The sequence below is a fragment of the Salvia splendens genome, chromosome 1 (genome assembly GCF_004379255.2).
Source record: "Salvia splendens isolate huo1 chromosome 1, SspV2, whole genome shotgun sequence".
NCBI lineage: Eukaryota > Viridiplantae > Streptophyta > Magnoliopsida > Lamiales > Lamiaceae > Salvia > Salvia splendens.
Window position 1 is genome coordinate 11134219 of NC_056032.1, and position 22422 is coordinate 11156640.

Genomic DNA, 22422 nt, shown 5'->3' on the forward strand with positions numbered 1-22422 from the left:
CGACCGCCTCCACACAAATCGATGGATGCTTATCCCGACTCTCCAACTCGTTTTTTATCGATGGATCTGGACGATCTCGTCGTCCCAGACACCCCAGATCATCTATGGGGTTCTGAGTTCGCCTTCGACGCCGGAGATCAAGTTGACACCGTTGTCCCCGAAACCCCAGCTGATCTCTTCATACCCGTAGACGTGTGGCCTTCTCACTGTGGCATCGTGTACGATGACCGTGGTTGCCCCTACTACGGGCCACCACCACCAGCCACCCCCTACGCCGGGCCACCACCACCAGCCACCCCCTACAATGGGCAACCATCCTCCACCAACGTCCAAGCTACAGCCGCCCCCATCGTGTATTCCGACTTCGAGAGGCATATTCTTGCTATTTTGCTGCCTGGGTTTTTAGATTTAATCTAAGTATGTTGTCCCTCATTTTGGTTGTGTTGTTGATTGTGTCATTGGGTTGGAGGCAGTTGTGTTTGATGTGTTTGTTTGGGTTGGAGGCTGTGGTTGTGTCATTTGGGTTGAAGGCTGTGGTTGTGTCATTTGGGTTGGAGGTTGTGGTTGGGTCAGTTTGGGTTGGATGCTGTATTAATTTGTTTGGGGGATGGGAGTATGGTTGTTGGAGTTATTGTGTGGGTTGGAGGCTGTGGTTATTTGTTTGGGGGAGGGGAGTTTGGTTGTTGGAGTGATTGTGTGGGTTGGAGGTTGGTTGGAGGCTATGTTAATTTGTTTGGGGGTTCTCTAGTTGTTGGATTAATTGATGGTTGTATATTGTTCCTTGTGATGTGTTGCATGCTGATACTCTTTGGCCTTGTGATGATTTGTTGTGTGTTGATATTACTGATACTTTATGCATGATAAAGCCACCCCTCTAGTTAGGTATGGAGGCTTATTTGTGAGTTCATATAAACACTAAGATCTGAGGGATTACAAAAGCCATACACTGACATTACAAAAGCCACCCCTTTACAAGGTTTGGAGGCTGCCCTATGATGACAATTTTCTGAGGGATTAGGTTTCAGAAGCCACCCCTTTACAAGGTTAGGAGACTGCCCTATGATGATAATTTTCTGAGGGATTAGGATTTTAGAAGCCACCCCTATACATGTAGGTTTGGAGGCTGTACAAAAGATGTCAAAAAACAGTTGATAGCATAAGCCACACCTATTCTTGAGGCTTACACACCCAACTGCCAAAAAATGCTTCCTAATGACTGAAATTATAAACCTACAGCCCTACATATATGTGAGATGTCATATGCTGTGCCAGCATCATTTTCACTCTGTTGGAGGTATGCCACTGCAGCCTTGACAACATGTTCTTCAACCTCTAGAGTGTGTGGAAGTATGCCCATCCTTGACAACCTATCTTTGTTGATGTGTGGAGTTTTGTAGCCATTTCCCCCTTCCACTTTCAAGATCTCTGTTAAACAAGTTTGAAGAGTTAGAAACACTTTGTTGAGTGTTTGTGCACTAAGTTCTTCAAATGAGCTTTGCACATTGCTCAACAAGTCATCCACTCCCCTAGCCAGCTTGTCATCTTGTATAGACTGTATTGCTCTGAAAAAACCTAAATCCAAGACATTACAATCTGGGGAATTGGGTGGTTGACAAATGATATGGAATGTGAAGCCATCTGTGTTTGCAATTGCCTGAAATTCTGCATCATTATGCATGATGTGGGGTCTTGCATTGTCTTGTTGTATGAATATGTCCTTGCTTATGTTATCTGGCCATTTAGCCTTGATTGTTGGTATGATCTGCATAAGGGGTGCTTATGTGAGTTCTGGATTATGAAAAGGGAACAAAAATAGTGTACCTTTTGAATAAGGCAGTCTCTCATGACTTCCTTGTTCACTGATTGAATTGGCTTTGTCTCTAAGGTGCCCTTTGCTCTGTTCTTGGATTTTCTCTGTGCTGGCTCTTTTGTTGTGAATGGAAAGATGCCTATTTTTCCATCAAATATGACATCCCCATCTTCTCCAAAGTATGGTCTGCAAACAGCACACATAAACATCACCTTTGTTATAAACCGCTTTGACTTACATGACCTATATGGTTCGTCCTCATCTGGCAGCAGGTAGTATCTATCCGTAGTCTTTGTCATGAAAAACCATTTTTCATCTATGTGCACTACATTGTGCATTGTGTGGTATTTGAGCATACCATTGTGCACCTGAGGCTGAACATGAATGAGACCCCATTTCATTCTTGCTAACTTGTTTGCGGCAGTAAGTTGGGGTTTCACAGCATTTGTGTGTGGCCTCAGTTCCCCTGCTTTCACTTTTCTGCCCACTGCACTCTTACTTAACTCCAGTTTGGCAGCCAACTTGCGGATGGTTGATCTTTCAAGGAATGAAAGAGCTCTTACTCTGTTTGAATCAAGCTGAATTCTATCTTTGCGCTTGAATCCTTTAACACGATCTTGTATGCTCACAGGTACTCCAAGCTGGATTTGGTGGCTTGCCTCTGCCCAGATTCTGTGCACAGTCTTCGTGCTCACTCCAAAGTCCTTTGTTGTCTTCACAAAACCTCCATATGCTACTTTACCTTCATGGCTCAGTTGTAGCAGCCTTTGAGCTATCAGATTTTTGGTGTCCACTCCTACAATGCGCGAGTTTTTGTCGCCGGTGATATCTCCGTCACTGTCTCCGGCACTGCCTCCAGCAGCATACTCCATTGCCCAATGATGAAAATTTTCTGAGGGCAATACTTCTATTAATCTCATTTTGTTTAGTAGGTATGCCTTTGTAGCTAGTGATAGTTGGCCATACCCTACTACATTCCCTCCAAAAAAAATTTGTTTTAAGTTTAGTTTGATTTTAGATTTCCCTCCAAGCAGTTGTAATCATCAGTAGACATACATTGAGAAGTTGTAGTGTGTGGAGTTTAATAGAAGAGGCAATTTGGTTTGAAAAAGCAGTGAATGTGTATAATCTGGAGCATTGTCAATTGAGGACTTTGAATTTCAATTTATGCACACTAAAACACTAATTACAATTAACAAAACTTAATTTTCCAAATTTAATTATCCTCAATTCATCACTAATGCAAGATATTCATCAAAATACAAGATAAATATACAAGGTGGGACCCACTTTTCACTACCTACATTCATTTAAATCAAAGTCAAACAACATTTCTTAAAACCCGTGCCCGGTCAAACTGACCCGAATTATGTGGGACGGAGGGAGTATTATACAGTAATGTTCATTTTAATTACGGATATTGATCCCTAAAATTACAATTATTTCTCAATGTTACTATTTCTCTATAATTTTTTGAAATAGAATTCACTTATATTTTTCGGTTTCTCGTCACATACTATTTATATTATTTCTATTTTAAATAAGGATTGGGGTATTTAAATATATTATAGCTAATTAAGTATTTTCTTAACAAGTAATTTCTCATTACACTTAAAATACTAATTTAATTGCACCAAAAAACCAATGTCAAATTTATGACCTAAAAAAATGCAAGTAACATGAGACGGATGGAGTATTAAATATCCGAATTGTGTTAGTATATTCCAACACTACCACAACATAGTATTTGGGCAAGTAGCATGTCTACCACCAAAATCTAGCATTTTAGGAAAAATAATCACTCGACATTTGGGCAGGCCGTGGGAGTAAATATATTCATAACTTATTTTGGCATGCATGTCTACAAATTTCAATACATTAGATTAGATCACAACTTATAGTATTAGTGTGTGCACGTAAAATTAAATTCTTTATAGTACATCCAACTAACATCAATAAATAAACCAGATATTGGGGAGTTGAGTTACTCAACTTAAATCAATAATAGACTATGATAATATAGCTTCAACCACTTAATTAACTGCTTATTTAAGAAGTCCAAAATTAAGATGATAAATAGTTTATGAATTTTCAATTCCCAAGTACATGAGACTAATAAGGGAATCAGCTAAAGGTAGTTTATATTTAAAAAAATAAAAAAATAAGGATCAGTAGAATGTTTACACATTTTAAGATCAAGATTAGATGAAAAGATTATAATAAGGTGGTGAGTAAAATAAGATTATATCTGTCGGTGATCAAATTTCCTATTGATTGATTAATAAAATGTGACGTGAAGCAATATGATAAGCCTTGCAGAAACTTTTCTATCTTTATGAATACTAGTAATCAGAATAAAGTGATAGGACCCTCCCAAGCCTACCCTCCACCACCTCACATAGTACTATAGTATTAGTTTGTTTTTTATGGGCATATGTTATTTGCTGTTGATCCATGTTCAGCTCACACAAACAGTCGAGCTATCAATATTATTTTAGTTGTCACGTTTAGTTGCAACCAATAATATTCTTTAGTTGATAGATTAATAAATCGATCGTACTAATCTATTTTAATTTCTTTATCCTTTATACATGAAGCATTGCAATTGCGTGATAACTAGCTCTTCTCTACGTTACTACCCACTGCACTGAAATGCACCGCTACTACTACTACTACTCTACCTACACAACATAAAACACACATGTACAGCGCGCGCCACCCATCAATTAATTTTACTCTACTTGTATTATGCTTATGCATTTTCACATTATTTAGCATAAGTGGATGATTGATGATACCTAATAATTGAGGAGGAGAGGATTGAAACATATGAACATGAGTGGAGAAAAGCTATCACTTGCATGTGGCTTCACACAATCATCCCTTGCCATCATTCCTTATTGCCCTACAAATGGGATAGGATAAGCATTGCTGCTTTCACTATTTCATTCATACATTATATCATATATAGAGACAGAGAAAGAGATGTGGGAGATGCAACTTTTACTACAGTACAACAGAAAATAAGTGGTTACAATGGGATTTTTTATTTTATGGCCATAATTATTTTCTCATGACGAGGAAAACGTCTATTGGAAGAATAATTGAGTACTCAGTCTTAACTGTATATTAGGGATACAAACTCTCTCTTTTGGCAACTACTCCTATATTATGCACTTGTAAACCGTCATAATTCTACTCTATTATTGTCAAACTGCACTAAATTTTTACTTACTACTTTCCTGTCAATCAATTGATACCGACTCCACATGAAAATGTTGGCAAATGGCAACAATTACTCAGCTCCAAAATCCACTAACCACTATGCATTTTCAATTGTCGATGCGCCAAATACATTCAGTGGTGTTTCTTGATTTCTCTTTTCATGCTACTACAATATTGCATTTGGATCAAAATTTGAAGGACTGCTAAACACATAATTATGACTGAAACCATCTTTTAAGACTCTTGATGCTTTGCTTTTTGCTACCAGATTGGGTAGAACTGCTTCCGGTGAATTTGGTCCTGTACTGTTCAATAAGCTTGTCCAGTTTATCTGTTACATCGCGCCCTATTGGATTGCTTCTTTTCCTGCGTTTCCTGTTCCGCTCACCGCCATCTCCTTCCGTTGATTGTTCCAATTGCTCACGAGGCATCCTTCTTCTTGGCACACCAGCATCTCTTCCTTCTTTCTTAGTCACAGTATTGCTTGGTATAAGCTCCTGACCACCTGACTCTCTTCCATTCCCCTGATCGGAAACTTTCATGCTGGACTTTTTCTCGGCCAGAGAAACTCTGCTCTTTGCAACTTTTCTAGGACCTTTCTGCCGTTTGTGGCCACCTTGCTCAGCAACCATTCCTTTGCTCGCCAATTCCCCTCTTTTGTTATCGTAAGTCCTCATTGAGGCATCTCCGTCTCTAGACTTGCGTATTCTTGAGTTCGAGTTTGCAATGGTACCCCCTCTGCCCAAATGATCATTTTGCCGAAAATTCCCACTAGCATCATGGGGGGGCCCTGCAGTTGTTGTGCTTGAATCTTTTCTGCCCGAAGCTTCAGCTTCTGCACATTATCTAGTGCAAACTCCACAATGGGGCGATGTTCAGGACCAAAGATATCTACAAGCCATCAATGATGCATTAATTTTTGTTGAGACAAATTGCAAAAGTTTCGGCTCCTTGTTGCAAGACAGTATTGTGGCATCGATCTAATAACAGAGCTGAGAATTGTAATTGATACTATAACTAGCAAGAGGAAGACTGACCAGGGTTATTATTAAGAACTCTCAGGGCAACGAGTGCATGTTGATGCTCTGTGAACTCTAAGAAAGCCACTCCACGTGGACGACTTTTTTCACCTTCTTTTCGAACTTTTGAATCCTTCAAGATCTTTATCTTTACTTGCAGAAAAAGTTAGATTAACAAATAAATGTCAACTAAACAAATCAAGCCTGTCAACAACTGCATTAGTACAAGAAAACTAGCTACTAAGGTTCCAACCTGTCGAATTACTGGCTTTTGCTTTGTTGCACGAGAAATTACTGCATTCATAAAAAGCTTTTTCAGATCTCTTTCATTCTTAGTCTTTGGCACGTTGTATACAATAAGCCTTGTCTCTGATACTCGGAAGTTAGGAGATTGAAGCTTAGACATCTTATCTTCATGTAACCTACAATATGAGAAAGCAGCAGATCATCATATATGAAAAGAAAAAAAAAACCTACTGCGCATGATAGCTCTAATATGTATATACTTTTCTACATATGTCTATCTTTCCGTGTTCTACAAATCACAAAAGAAGCAATCACAAAATCTGGTGAAACAGAGAACTTGATTTATTTTTTGCACTTTTTCATATAATATCAGAGTGTCCATGTATTCAAATTTTCAACATATTTAGAGAAGAGCTCCGAAGACCTACTTCTTTCTTTTTGTCATAACACTTGCTGAAACTCCTACTGCAGCAGGCATCCCATCTATTATATAACCCTCCTGGAAGAGAAGACCAAACATAAATCTGGGTCTCATTACACTTCAACATGTGAGAACTATGCCTTGTTATGTTTTATCAACAGATCAAATGTTAATAAGAAGACGATTGATAGGAAATGAGAAAAATAGCCAGGTATACATTGCGGTGGTCACTCTCATCTTTCTTTGCCTTATCCAGTGCCTTATCATTAGCTGTTTTTTTGTCCAGAGCCTTCAGTACTTTACTGGTCGGCCTTTTATTAAGATCCCCAGACCAGCTACTGTGTTGGCTGCTGACAGCGCAGCACTGACTGCATCTATTGTTGTAAAATTGAGAAATCCAGTTCATCTTGGGCGCCTGCAGAGACAATAAGCTCACATAAACCTTGATTATTTTTAAATAATAAACCATTAAACAAAATACAACATCCTTACTTTGTTACTGGATGAAGAACTAGCATAAAAGTATCCACTCCACCAAATGCAGAAAAACGTTGTTTCACTTCCTCAACAGTAATATCAAAAGGAAGATTGCTAATGAAAATTGTTCGCTGCAACTCTTCTTCCCCTTGGGGGCTTGTTATGTTAGGTTTTTCTTCACTAACACTCGTAGTCGTGGCAACCTGGGTGTCCAATGCACCAGAAGACTTACTTTCACCTGGCATGGATTTATCGATGTTTCCTCTAGACAATCCGGAATCATCACCACCATCAACATTTCCAGAATATGAAGAAATAATGTTCTGAAGTACATTTTTTGTTATCTTTGCTTCTTCCTCAAAATTAATTTCACTTTTACTCCCATCCTTGTCAAAGGAATCGGACTCATCAGTAGAATTATCACCATCCACTTCAGGAATTTTTATTGATTCTTCATCATTGCCCTCTGATTCACTACTGCTACCATCATCTTCTTCCTCCTTCCCTGAAAAAGACAAAATAGCATCGTAACTAGTATTCTGGATATTTTATGGCAACCGGCTAAGTGATAAAGTACAAAAATGAAAAAAACTAAAAAAAAGATGGCAACTTATGGGTGTGGCAGTGCGCACTACAAATAAGCACATAACTAAACCCACTCCATAACATTACTCGCAGAATAAAGCACTGGGCAAATAAAAACTCATGGCACTTGAGTGTTCAATTTAAAAAAGAGAAGAAAGTAATGGAGAAAGAAAGCATGAGAAAGCTAAGTAGATTCTAAAGAGGAAGAAAATGAAGAATACCATCCACTGTGGTGGCAACAGTGTTATTGCCAGATGCATAGATCTTTTTTGAAACAGCCCAATCAACAGCAATTGGTTTTTTACCAATTTTTTTCCTATTTAAGTTCTGAATGGCTTGCACAGGTAAAATCAAATATATACCTATCATGTCCTGATAAACTTATGATTACAGCAAAAATTCAAAAATCAGTTATGTCTGGGAGAGAATATCCCACACATTGCAAGTTGTCAAATGACCAAGAGTTGTATTCTTTTCTACCCTCCTCTCAAATATATATGGCACAAAATGTTATCAGATTATTTACATGTACAACCCAAAGCGTTAGACTATCTTTTCCATCAAAACTTGCAACAAATCCCTGGAGTACAATAGCAGCAGGCAACGCAACACAAGCTAAATCAGAATATCTCTACATCAGGTATACTATTCATACAAGCTGAAACTTATATATTAGCCAATCTCTGTGCTCTCAATCACCAATTTTTAACTTGGTCTCTTTCATCATTTTGGTCTCTTTATCTGTAATAGAAAAAATTCAGGCTATTTCCTAGGCTAACGGACCACATGACCAAATACGAAATTTCATAGGAATTTTTTTGAAGTAAAACAAACCTTTTCTGCATCTTGCTTTGATGTGAATTTAACAAATGCGAATCCTTTAGATGACCTGTAAAAGGTCTAATAGAAGCAAATAATAAGTAGAATAGTAAATGCAAGTCAAGAGACGAATAACTCAAACAAATAGACGAATTTACATAGATATACCCAGTCTCAGGATTTTGAGGAATAACTACATCCCATACAAATCCTACAGTAGCAAACATCTCTCTTATCTCAGCCACTTTAGCCTGCAAAGAAATAGTCAACAAGAATGACCAATTACTGAGAAAGATCTTCCAAAAGTGTAAAGCAAGCACCGGAAATAAACCCAGACACCCGATGATTATCAAACTTAAAAATCAAAACATCTGTGTATGATTATGACAAGAACCTTGAATGGAAGATTTCTCACGATAAGCTTCCACTTCTGAGTTTTAGAACCCTGGGACAACACATTCAAAACATTTCTTGATGAAAAATCATGATAACTAACAAAGGCATCCAGAATAAACCATATATAATGGCTAATAGGAGTTGAAGCAATAAGTAACAACCAGCAAATATAATTATCTAAGCTACAAAATGGAGCATCTAATATGGACAAAAGGTCAGAAGTTCAAAAACAAAAGATAGCACAATCTGAATTTGCGCAACCTGATTATGGCCGGTTATTTGCAGAAGCAGATTTGACCAACCTCAACCCACTCAATAGAAAGTCGACACAACTCAGAGCAATTCAAGTATTCCAACCAGAAAAGTAATATGCAATCAGGAGACCTATTTGCAATTTTTCATGTGTGATATTTAAGAGAACTGTGAGAAAAAACGTTCAGCAATAAAAAGAACAATTACACCCTGAAGAATTAGACATAAACCAAACTTATTGGTTGTCTGGTCCACAAGTTTTCAATGATTAACTTCCAGGTCTACTGAGGAACCAAGAAGATTCACATCGGTGCCAAACTACATCAGGCTTATGTTATCCCTTAGAAGAAATATAAGCTGGCTTGTATTGAACAATGGAGTGAGCCAGAGTAGTTACATAGAATACTGGCAATGCAGACTTAACCAATGAACCAAATCCACATTATTTTGTTTTTTGTTAAACTTGTTAGAACAAAATAGTCGCGTAGAATACTGGCAATACAAACTTAGACTTAACCTCCGCCAACCAACCCTACAGCCAAAGATATGTTTTACACAACAAAGATGCATAGTTTAGAGACTTGTTAAATTCCATACGATATGATAGAGATCAAGCTAATGATCTCCATTATCTCTTGAGATTATTTTCATTATTATGGAGATTGTTGAAGATTACAATTGATAGAGATCAAGCTAATGATCTCCATTATCTCTTGAGATTATTTTCATTATTATGGAGATTGTTGAAGATTACAATTGATAGAGATCAAGCTAATGATCTCCATTATCTCTTGAGATTATTTTCATTATTGTGGAGATTGTTGAAAGGTTACTTTAAATGTTGAGGATTTGTTTCTTTGTTTATCTATAGGTTGATCCTTATAAATAGCTCCTCTTTAGAAGAGCTAGATATCTCAGAAAATAAAGTGTATTAGGACGGTATCAACCGTAGGCCTCTTCGGAGGATTATCTTGGCCTCTTTGGAGGATTGTTCTTCTTTTATATTTATTGAATCCCAGTTCTTGTTTTACTTCCGCCTTTAACTCCATATCAATTTGGTGCGGTGAACGTGGATTGCATCATGGTGAACACTCAGAGTACTGAAGAACGTCTTGACAGATTGGAGAAGGCGGTCACGAACATCAAAGTGCAAATGAGCACATTCGAAGCCCTGATCTCTAACTGTATCAATGATGCCTTGGCACCATTCTTGTAGGATCTGCAGTCTCGTGGCTTCATTCGGGAGCGCAGGCAACAGATCGCATTCACTTTAGATGATCAACCTTTATCTCACACCAACAATACCAAGTCCCACAACTTCAACACTGAGCCAACGCCGTCCCTACTTCCTCTTGCACCTAATCCGCCCCCAACCAGCCCCCTTGTGCAAGAGATACAACCAGTCCAGCAACCCGTGACTCTCCCACGTTTGGATGCACCATCCATCCCTGCAAATCAGCATCTCCATAAGTTGCCCATCACCCAACCTAATGTTGCACTTTCACCATCCATTTCACAATCAAAACTGCTTGCACTCTCTCCGCTCCTCACTGTACGTCCAGTTGGGGCTGGCCATCTCTCTTCACTCATGTTTTCCTCTCCCAATTCCACATGTGCATTCAGTGAAGCTAGTTGTAGGCGTATGACAACCAAACATATTGAGTATGAATGGCTACTTGCAAGCCCAACAACAAGGATATCCAAGCAATGCATTAATGTTGTTGGTCGTTCTCTATTGTTTGGCAATCTGGATTCTCTTCGAAAGCACGAGTACGAGCCTCCACCGATCAAAGCAATGTGTTTATGTTTCAACTCCAGCCTTGTGGGCAAGGCTGTTTTGACAGCGAGACAATTGATAGAGATCAAGCTAATGATCTCCATTATCTCTTGAGATTATTTTCATTATTATGGAGATTGTTGAAGATTACAATTGATAGAGATCCAGCTAATGATCTCCATTATCTCTTGAGATTATTTTCATTATTGTGGAGATTGTTGAAAGGTTACTTTAAATGTTGAGTATTTGTTTCTTTGTTTATCTATAGGTTGATCCTTATAAATAGCTCCTCTTTAGAAGAGCTAGATATCTCGAAAAATAAAGTGTATTAGGACGGTATCAACCGTAGGCCTCTTCGGAGGATTATCTTGGCCTCATTGGAGGATTGTTCTTTTATATTTATTGAATCCCAGTTCTTGTTTTACTTCATCCTTTCACTCCATATCACGATAAGTGAACAGAAGTCCATAATCGTGCGTCTTTTTGTAAGCAAAGATCGCCACACAATTTGATCAAATGGGAAAACCCGGATAACAAAATGTATCTCTACCTCTCCACCAAGTTGGCGTGCCCAAACAGATGTCCCTTGCATCTCTTTCTGGTGCAGTGCTGCAACACACGCACGAGCTGATTTTACACTTGTATAAAGTACAGAGGAAGCATTCATTTTGCATCCATCTTGAGCTAGCCCTGAAAATTTCACATAAACCAGTAGATATTACCACACCAAATACCACATACAAGCACCCAGAGGCTAAAGAAAATGAGAATTATAAGGTAGGATATGAAACAGCATCTTCAAGTACTGCTAGAATACATATAACTAGATATGTTGAATTTCAATTTAAGGTACGGACAGCAAGCATACAGGACCACAAGTATGGTATTTCTGAAGCAGTAAACTATGAGCAAAATAGAATGAAAATGCAAGGATGAGCACTAAACATTGTAAGAATCCGAGAATCATTTAGAAAGTCAGTAAACTATGTGCCAAAGATGGGCAATAACATAATATTGGTAAACTATCTGAAACGCATTTTCACCAAAATAAGGCAACTTTCCTGAGGATTTTCTGACAGTATTAAATGGTGCAGGTAACAATCTCTAAAACTGCAACTTGTTTATATTATTCTCTCACCACTTAAATCATTACACAGGAGCAATTTGCTTGGAAAAACCAGAAAAGAATGAGACAGAGATCCCTGAGTCAATCATGTGTCTATGCCTGAATGTTCAATCCCAAGCTCTCTTGAAGTGGGTAAGTGACAGAGCATACAATCCCAAGCTCTCTTGCTACATGATGAACTTCCTCGGCCATATCGTTATTAAGGATATTACCACATATTACAGTCTTAGAAACCCTGTTTAAAATTAACTTTTAAGTTAAGCCCAGAGTAATTGATTGAGCAGACTACTTTAAAACTTAAATACAGTGATTGCATCATAGGTTCTCAATCACGATGTTCATAACTAAACCTTTGTTTTTCTGATTTTTTTGCTTCGCTAAGGGCAGCAGTTGAAACATCCTGCATTTTTCTTTTCTCCCTTGCAGCACCTATTCATTACAAATTGACAGTGATGAAATTGTAACTGGAAATTTAATTTTTGAGCATATGGAAATGTGCTTGGTGTTGGGCTTTAGGAGACGAGGAATGGGAGTGAAGTATGGTAGTTTTTTGCGTCAGGTAATGATTCCTCAACAATTACTTGCAACTGGGAATGCAATATACCTCATACAAGAGGGGTAATGAAATCCATCCCCCATCCATTGCATATCCATGCCTCTAAAGTTCCAAGCACTTCCTAAATTTGTGCAATAAGAAGCAGAACCTTTTCCTTTAATACTTGGAGTCTTTTCAGGTTTGTCTGCAACTGCAGCTATAACAGCTTTGTCTGCAACTGCAGTTTTAACAGATTTTTCTTCAACTGCTGTTTCAACAGCCTTGTCTTCAACTGAGTTTTCAACAGCTTTGCCATTCTTTGCTTGGACAGCTTCCTCTGATTGGCCTAAAAGAGTGAAAAACAAGAGATTGAAACATTGTCATGCCTTCCCCAATATGATCACATAACAGGGAGGAGGTAAGAAATAAGACATCAACTCCTACCACACAAGTTATACTCGAGTCTATACAACAGAAAATTCTACAATGAAAAATGTGTTGTCCAATAACATACTCACAAGACCTTGATTGTCTTTAGCTTGGCGTTGCTCAAGTGGAGCACGATGTGCAGCTAGTTTAGCCACAATCTTTCTACCACCAAGGGTTGAACCATATTTAAGCTCAATGGCACGATTTGCATCTTCAACAATAGCACTGTATTCAATTTAGAAATCATGTATCAGCGACACCGTTCCAGTTCAGACAAAAGGATGTCTCACAATCCAAAAGCAACTTACAGCTGAACATAGCCAAATCCTCGGTGTTCAGTTGACCCTAGCATATAATAGAACAGCAAAGAGAAGCATGAAGTTAGGGGGGGAAATATGGTACTCCTATAAGCTAACCTGCAGAATCAATTCAATCAACATAAACTCCACACACCCTTCTTAATGACCATAAAACACCGCCGTATTGGTCCGACATCACTGAATGCTTCTTCCAACTAGAACATCAAGACAACTCACGATCAAATTAATCTCATGAACTTATTGCTACGGAAATAGCAAATATGTTAAGTAGTAGTAATATTTATCACACATACAAAAATCTTACAGGAAACGCAAAGCAAAAATCAGTATGTGAGAAGTTGCCTGAGCGTTAGTTAATGAAAACGGCAAATTCGCAACGAAAATGGTGGAAGGAGATTGTTGATTTTCGGTGCCGCCCTTGAAGCTCTTGTTTTTTTCCCATTGCCGGTTCTAGTTGAAAAGGAAACTCGACGATATAAAGAGGAAGAAATCAAAAGAAAAATGCAGAATTCGAAGCGCAAGTTTGCTGTCGGCCGGCGTATGTATCACGGCGGTGGAGATGCCGATTTCTGGACATATTTTTTACCAAGGTTTATAAGGGGTTTTGTGACCGCCCACTCGAGGCCCAATAAGGGCCCATTAATTACAACTCATAATGGATTTGGGTTTTCTTAAAAGCATTTGGATCTCCTAACATGAGACGTAATGGAAAATATTCTTGTCAAATTTGATTCTCCGATAAAAGCAAGTAGGTAGTGAAAATAAAAATAAAATAAGTAGCTGTACTATACATACTACTATATGATTAAAAATCAAGGTTTATTGATAGATTAAGCTATAAAATTACTTTGATGTCCTTATCAAAATACATAACATAAACGGAGCTTTAAATTACGAAGACGACGAGGCGAAACTCAAGGACTACGACGTATCATTGTCATTCTCCATAGTAACCAATGATTATACATGTCAAGAAGGCTACAAACTACAAACTCAAGGACGGGACGATGACGTATCACTGTCATGTAAAATCTCTAAATTAAGAAACCAACCACCTTCCACCTTCACCACCAAAATTATTCTAACATAACCTCATTCATTTCAATTGCGAGAACAAAATCATATTGTCAATCTCATATCATCTAAATTTTTTTTTCTATTTTCAGAAGAAATAACAATCTCACATCAACAAAAAACAAAATTATTAATATATATCAATTTATGAAAAACAATCCAACAGAAGAAATAAATTATTTTATCCATCTTGTCAACATATTTTGCATCTCGTTCACCCAATGTCCACAATGACCTTTTTTCTATGTGGTTCACAAAATCAACATTTTCTTATTTTTCTTCATTCGAAAGAAAATCTCGCAACAATATTTGGTGACAGCTGGTTTAAATTCCCACTGAAACTCCTAATTCCACCAATCAATCTCGTTTCCTCGTTCTTCAAACAGAAGTAACCATCAACTTTGCCATCACTTCAAGCCCATTTTCAAAGAAAGTGCAACCTAAGGTCGATGGAAAGTCCAGTAAGTATGAGCAAAGTTGGACGTGTTCTTTTACTTATAGTTGCCACGTTATAGTTTTTGTTTTCGAGCCCAACACCAAATTAGTTTCAAAATTAGTCTTATCTGAAAATAATATTTCGTTCAATCTGACCTGCAAACATATCCAACTCGTCCAAAGGCCGCTGAGAATTTGAGGCGGAGCAGCTCCAAGGCCTCCGACCCAACCATGGAGTTTTTCTGGCAACTATGGATGGCGGTAGGGTCGGTCGACCCCACTTATATTCATCAAAATGCATTGAGAAATCAAATTGTAATAGATGTTAACAGGGTTTTTTCTTTTTTTGTTCTAGACCACAGATAACATTCCTCGAGTGTACTGAACTTTTTTTTTATTCCGTCTTTGGGAGAGACGCATGACCCTCATGCGTCTCCTTTTAATGAAACGCATAACGGAGATGCGTCTTTTATAGAGACACATGCGTTGTTAAATTTTTATTTTTTTTCTTTATTTTTTTTGAAAGACGCATAAGCGTCATGCGTCACAGGCAAAGACGCATAAGCGTCATGCGTCTTTCATTTTTTTTATTTTATTTATTTTTAATAGTAAAATAAAATAAAAATAAAAATAAAAAATGAAAGACGCATGACGCTTATGCGTCTTTGCCTGTGACGAATGACGCTTATGCGTCTTTCAAAAAAAATAAAGAAAAAAAAATAAAAATTTAACGATGCATGTCCCTCATGCGTCTATATAAAAGACGAATCTCCGTCATGCGTTTCATTAAAAGGAGACGGTCATGCGTCTCTCCCAAACCCGAAACAAAAAAAAGTTCAGTACAAACACGGAATCTAAGTTCTATTCTAGAACAAAAAAAGAAAAAACCCGATGATAACACCATATTTCATTAATATCCTGTAAAGTGATGTATATATTACAAAGGAAAATGAAGAACATAAACATGGCTACGACTGCATTCCCCACCTAACAATACTGATTTATAACAATAATGTTACAACCAGCTTACAGAAAATCATGTAAAGTACATATGATATATCCACTTACACGTGGGCATTGTAGTGATCAAATCATAGTGATACATTTTGACAACAGAGATCTGGTGTGGCATCTAGCGGCCGTTGAGAGCTGCAAACTGAGCAAACATAGCTGTTCCAGAATGTTCTTCGATGGCTTGAGCTTCACCTTGAGGTCTGCCCTCCTCAATCGTCGAGGGCGGCACAATATCAGCTGCATGCTCAGGCGCAGAAGTAGGAGCATCTTTCTCGATTGTAGGGACAACGACGTGTGGTGAAAACGGGGTTTTTTCCACGTCTCCATGTTCCTGCAACCAGGACTCCTGCATTTGGAGCGAGTACTCCAAATTCCAGAGCACATCGCCCATGCTTGGCCTGTCCACCCCATACTCTGCCAGGCATTTCTCAGCAGCCTCGGCGAATTTAGCCAAAGACTCAGGGCTGATGTGATCCACCAGTGTTGGGTCGATGATCTTATCGAGAAGACCTTTTCTCTTCCACTGCATTGCCCATTCAGCCAGGTTCACTTGCTCTCTGGGCAATGCAGGGTTGATAGCGGGGCGGACGCAGAGGGCCTCAAGCAGAACGACCCCCAAATGAGTAGACGTCAGACTTATCTGTGAGTTGCTGCTTCCGGAAGTACTCAGGGTCAAGGTAGCCGAAGCTGCCCTTGACGGCCGTGCTGACGTGTGTTTGCTCAGCCCCTGGGGCATCCTTGGAGAGGCCGAAATCGGCCATCTTTGCGACCAAGTTCTCGTCAAGCAAGATGTTTGTGCTTTTGACGTCGCGGTGGATGATGCCCTGAGCCGCCCCTGTGTGGAGATAATGCAAACCTCGAGCAGCGCCGATGCATACCTCAAGTCTTTGTTGCAATGATAATGTGGGGAGATCTTTGCCGTAGAGATGGTCTCTGAGAGGTCCATTAGCCATGAACTCATAGACTAGGATCATCTCAGCGTTCTCATCGCAGTAGCCGATCAGCGAGACTAGATGGCGATGCCTGAGTTTCGAAAGTATTTGGATCTCTGTCTGAAACTCATTGATCCCCTGCTCCGACTGCGGATTGCCCCGCTTCACAGCCACTTTAAGCCCGTCGTCGATGGTACCAAGATACACGTTTCCGAAGCCACCAACGCCGATGATGCCACATGATTCCCAGTTATTGGTAGCCTCCTGCAACTCAGCAAAGGAGAAGTATCGGCCTAGACCCATGTTTGTGGAGAAAACTTGGCTTTTTCTCGAGCCTAAAGAAGTTTTGCTGCCTGATAAAAAGCTCGCATCTCCAGCGTGAATGGGTAGCAACCAAGAAGAGAAGCTATTCCTCTCCTGCCAGTCTTGAGGCCTCTTCTTCCACTTCACTGCCATCGCACCTAATCCGACGAACGCGCCGAACATCATAGCAAACCCCACAGCGGCAACGGTTCCGTTGACGCCACCACTAAGTCTTTCACCATTGACGCCAAACTCTCCATCCAAACTGCCTACGGAATTGTTCATCTTGAACACCTCAATGCCATTGAGAAGGGCATTTTTGGTGCCCGCGTTTTGGCTCATTGGCCCTACTTGGACTGTCAATGGATCAAGACCCGTGACCATGCTTGAGTTCAACACGAAGTCCGCGAAATAGGCTGCGCTGAGGCCACCAGCCACCGTCGACAGATCCAGACCGGTGATGGCCGGCCTCCCATTTATATACACATTGAAGTAAAGCTCGTTCACGGCCTTGCTCACGATGTCCGCAAAGTGGAGGCGAATGAAATACTGGAATGATTTGTCAACCTTCATTCTCCATGTAATGTTGAAATTGGGAACCTGCAAAATCATGAAATCAATTCATCATTTTTTCCTTTCCAAAATCAATATAAATTTCTATATTCTTAGGTGGTGTTCAGTTCAATAGATTAAATAGTAATGAGATACAATATAAGATAAAGAAATATGAGCCTTGTCTATGACTAATTAATATTGGATAGTATGTTCTTGTTTGTTTACAATATTATGTCCAAGATTATTTTAGTAAACTATTTGGGCAATAAGATATATAAAAAGATTAACATTAATTTGAGCCTTGTCTATGACTAATTAATATTGGATAGTATGTTCTTGTTTGTTTACAATATTATGTCCAAGATTATTTTAGTAAAATATTTGGGCAATAAGATATATAAAAAGAATAACATTAATTTTAAGTTTATTTATTATAAAAATTATGAAATAAATTAAATTAATTCATTATCTAATAAAATTATGCAAAAAGGGCATCCGCAGTGGTGCGGATGTCCCGGCGGAATTCCCACGGAATTCCCACTGCCACGTCATAAGGACTTCCCACTGCTCTGCCACATACGGACTTCCCACTGCACAGTGGCGGAATTCCCGACGGAATCCCCACATTAAAAAAAATTCACAAATTCGTAAATTAACCAATTTCCGGAAGTAAAGAATTTATGGAATTAAAATTTCGACGCGAATAGGGAAAAATCCATTAAAATAAGAAAAGTACATTTCACCAAATAAAAAAATACATTTCAATAATTACAAACTACATCAACGACAACCCCTACGCTGCCACACTTCTTCAATAATATCGTTCTGGAGTCGGCGCATGTCGGCAAATGCACGGACTCGATCGACGTTGTCATGGGCTATCCCCATGCGTACATTGCTCGTGGCCACGCCGTGGCTTGAACCCGCAGCGTCAGTATCATCATTGGCCCAATCGGTCAGTGTTGGGCCTTCATCTTCGACGATCATGTTGTGCATGATAATACATGCGTACATGATGTCGGCGATGCTGTCAACATACCACAGCCGTGACGGACCCTTCACTGCCGCCCATCGAGCTTGGAGCACACCAAATGCCCGCTCCACATCCTTGCGTGCTGCCTCCTGACGTTGCACAAAGTATACATTCTTCTCATCTGTTGGGCATATGATTGTCTTCACAAAGACGGGCCACATCGGGTATATTCCATCTGCCAAATAATAGCCCATGTCGTGCTGGTTGCCGTTGGCGACGAAGTTGACGGCCGGACCGACGCCCATGCACTGGTCGTTGAAAAGGGGCGATGACTGGAGGACGTTAATGTCGTTGTTCGCCCCGGCTACTCCAAAATAGGCGTGCCAAATCCACAACCGGTAGTCAGCTACCGCTTCAAGGATCATCGTAGGATTCTTGGCCTTGAAACCGGTAGTGTACATCCCTTTCCAGGCAGCGGGGCGGTTCTTCCATTCCCAGTGCATACAATCTATGCTGCCTAGCATCCCCGGGAAGCCGTGCTGAGACCCGTGCATATCCAGCAGAGCCTGACAATCTTCGGGGGTAGGCTTCCGAAGATACCTATCCCCGAATATCTCCTTCACGCCCTGACAAAAATACTTCAAGCAATCGCGGGCTGTCGACTCGCAGATGTGGAGGTACTCGTCGAACATGTTCGCCGCCCCTTCGTACGCCAACTGCCTGATTGCGGCAGTGCACTTCTGGATCGGCGTGTGGCCGGGTTTACCCGCTGCATCCTCCCGCACCCTGAAATACCCGTATCGACGCTCCAAAGCGCCAACGATACGCATAAACAGCGGTCGATGCATCCTAAACCGTCGCCGGAATAGGTTATCCCCAAACCGTGGCTCCGGCGCAAAGTAGTCATCGTACAACCGACGATGGGCCGCGAGATGGTCGCGGGATACTATAGTGCGACGATGGATGGGTCGAGGCACCGCCGGCGTGAAGGCCGCTTGTTCCTCTCTCGCCGCGGCCTCCCGCACATGTGCCCAAATCGGAGCCATATGGTCTTCGTAATGGCCACTACCACTACCCCTACTACTACTAGCCATTACTATTATATAAAAGAAATTTAGAGAGAGAGGGAGGAACTTGTTAAAATACGTGGTGCGAATGAAGTAAAATTCAACGAGCCGTATATATAGACATTACAAAAAAAAATCGGAATTCCGCGCGGAATTCCTCGGGAGTCGACGCAATGGCGGACGTCCCTGCTGAATTCCGCGGAAGGCCGCGGACCTGCGACGTCCTCAGCTCAATTCCGTATCCGTGCCATTCGTGCCTAATGGCGGACGTCTGCCACGGAATTCCAGCACATCCGTGGGAATTCCGCGGCGAAGTCCACCATTGAGGATGCTCTTATCTAATAAAATTATGCGGTAAAAGCAAGACACACATCCCCATTAATCACCCAAAATCAAGAATATCACAGCAAAATCAGCCTTATTAATCATCCAAAATCAGAATATCACAGCAAAATCAACGATGAAGAAGAAGATCACACATCGGTGGGCCAAGGCCAAGGGCAAAGGTACCGCATATCTAGGAGGAAGAGAGAAAAGAAGAAGAACCAGTTTCGGAAATTAGGTAGCGGAGCACGACAAAGGTAGCGGAGAAGAGCAATGGGACAAATTTAATCGGAGGGGTAGGGCCGAGATGAATTGTCGCCTGATTTGTGTGAAAGAAATGCTATCAAGACGGGCCACGACTAATGGGACGCGGGCCGAGCGACAAATATATCATAGCAATCGAACGACAGATTACCCGCCGAGAGAGATTAAGTTGGGGTGTAGTAGGGGCAACCGAACATCGGCTTATAGTATACATTAATTTTAATGTGTTTAACTATTTATCAGTTTAACATGCAAAGAGTGAATATACATTAATTATAAAAAAAATGTCACCTGAACATTTGCGTCCGCCATCTGGGTGGCGGTGGCGTAAACCAAGGGTGGTGCGATGAGCGGTGACCCGCCCTCAGGGTACGTTATGACGTTTGGCTGGATGGAGGCAGCAGAGCCCATGAATTTGGGGTCAAGGTAGGGATGATCTGGCTCCCAATTCCGGCCTAAGGTATCGTTCTGCGCCGTGATCAGGGGGACGCCATCTGATAAGCCACGCTGGACAAGCCAGAATAATCACCCTTGGGGAAAACAGCGGCAGCGTTATTGCCAAGCAAGAGATCCGGTGCAGACGTGAACTCAATGGCGCTGATGTAGGCGAAGCTGCCCGAGTCGGGGGTGAACATAACTGAAAACTGCTTTGTCGTAACATTGACGAGGAACTCTCTCATGCTCCACGTGGCACTCGACGGGTTCTCGAAGCTCTGTATCAACACGAGGCGATCCGTCGTGACCTTGAATTTTGCGGTTTTGAGATCCTTCCCAGCATTGTTCTGGACGGGGGCAAAATGGAGCCGGATCCAATGCCATCCGGGTCGGGTCACGTGAAACGTGTAAGTCGCGGCTTTCTCGAACACGCTAGCGGTGTTGTAGATCGGCGAGGGCACAGACGGATCGGGCTGTGGGGACGCCGCGACGATGGCGGTGCCAGTGTAAGCCAAAAATTTAGCGGCTTCAGAATCGCTGACGAAAACACGGTTTCCGGGGATGGTGGTGGGGGTGGGGCTTCCGCAGTCGAAGAGGTAGTTGTCCGGCGGGGTAAAGGCGCCGGAGTTGGCGGGGGCGTTGATCGGCACGGAGACTGCGGAATATGGTAAGGGTGTTAATAGCAAGACCAGGAGGATGGCGACCGGAGGCCGCCGTGGAGGTGTCTCTTCCATGTCTCCAACTGATCCTCCTGTCGGAGAGGGGTGGGGATAAGAGTGGCAAGCAGGATGAGAGGGGGGGCAGGTTGAGTGGTGTACGAACCTCAAATTATAAGCGAATTTGGTGTGTTTTCATTTTTCTCTTTCTTTCCGTTACCGAAATTTCATCTTTACGCCTTACTTCATTTTGCGACTCCGATCTTCCTGGGTTGATAATGCAAACTATCACTCATTTTAGTTTAAAGATATATGAATATCTTATTTGAGCATCCACATTCGTGCTCTTGACAACGAGCATGGATGTGGGTCCGGACCCATTTTTTCTGTTTGCTATTAGGCAAGATCACAACACCCACATCCGTGCTCTTCCGCAAGGACGAACACAAGGGTCCCACCATTCCATTATTCAATTTAAATAAAAACATTTCCATAAAATTAAAATACATTAAAAATACCCGGAATAATATTACAAAATACATAAAAAAATTAAAAATTACATAATTAAAATCCTAAAAATAAAAATTACATAATTAAAATAATAAAAAATAAAAAATACATAATTAAACTACTAATCAATAAAAAATACATAATTCAACTCCTAAAATAAAAAAAAACCACTACTCGTGGCCGAATTTCGTCCAAATGTGTTTGATTAGGTCTTCTTGTAGCTCAACGTGGGTTCGGGTATCGCGCATTGTGTGCCTTGTTTCGATCCTCTCACCCACCGTCGTATGCACACCTCGGTGTGGGGGAGACCTTGCGCTTGAGCTTCCGGCTTCATCCTCGTCGTAAAAGCTTGCCGCCATCGGTCCTTCGTCGGCTATAATCATGTTGTGTAAGATAATACACGTGATGTCGGCGATATTTTTCACGTACCACAGCCGAGATTT

The 22422-nt window shown here is 40.7% G+C and overlaps 1 protein-coding gene and 2 pseudogenes across 1 annotated transcript; all 3 read right to left on the reverse strand.

The window, feature by feature from the left end:
* Positions 1–427: 427 nt before the first annotated feature.
* On the reverse strand, positions 428–2939 carry LOC121742165. Its single transcript, XM_042135223.1, has 2 exons — positions 2200–2939; positions 428–1253 (listed from the first exon to the last, which is right to left on the reverse strand). Exons 1-2 carry the CDS (start codon positions 2728–2730, stop codon positions 1239–1241), a joined length of 546 nt encoding a protein of 181 aa, XP_041991157.1. The 5' UTR covers positions 2731–2939; the 3' UTR covers positions 428–1238.
* A 2166-nt stretch (positions 2940–5105) lies between these two features.
* LOC121794317 lies at positions 5106–15179 on the reverse strand (annotated as a pseudogene).
* An 899-nt stretch (positions 15180–16078) lies between these two features.
* LOC121802906 lies at positions 16079–21547 on the reverse strand (annotated as a pseudogene).
* Positions 21548–22422: the final 875 nt, after the last annotated feature.

What these genes read in the sequence shown, in the direction of transcription:
- LOC121742165 (XM_042135223.1), bottom strand. Translation starts at nt 2,730, where the DNA reads ATGAGATTAATAGAAGTATTGCCCTCAGAAAATTTTCATCATTGGGCA.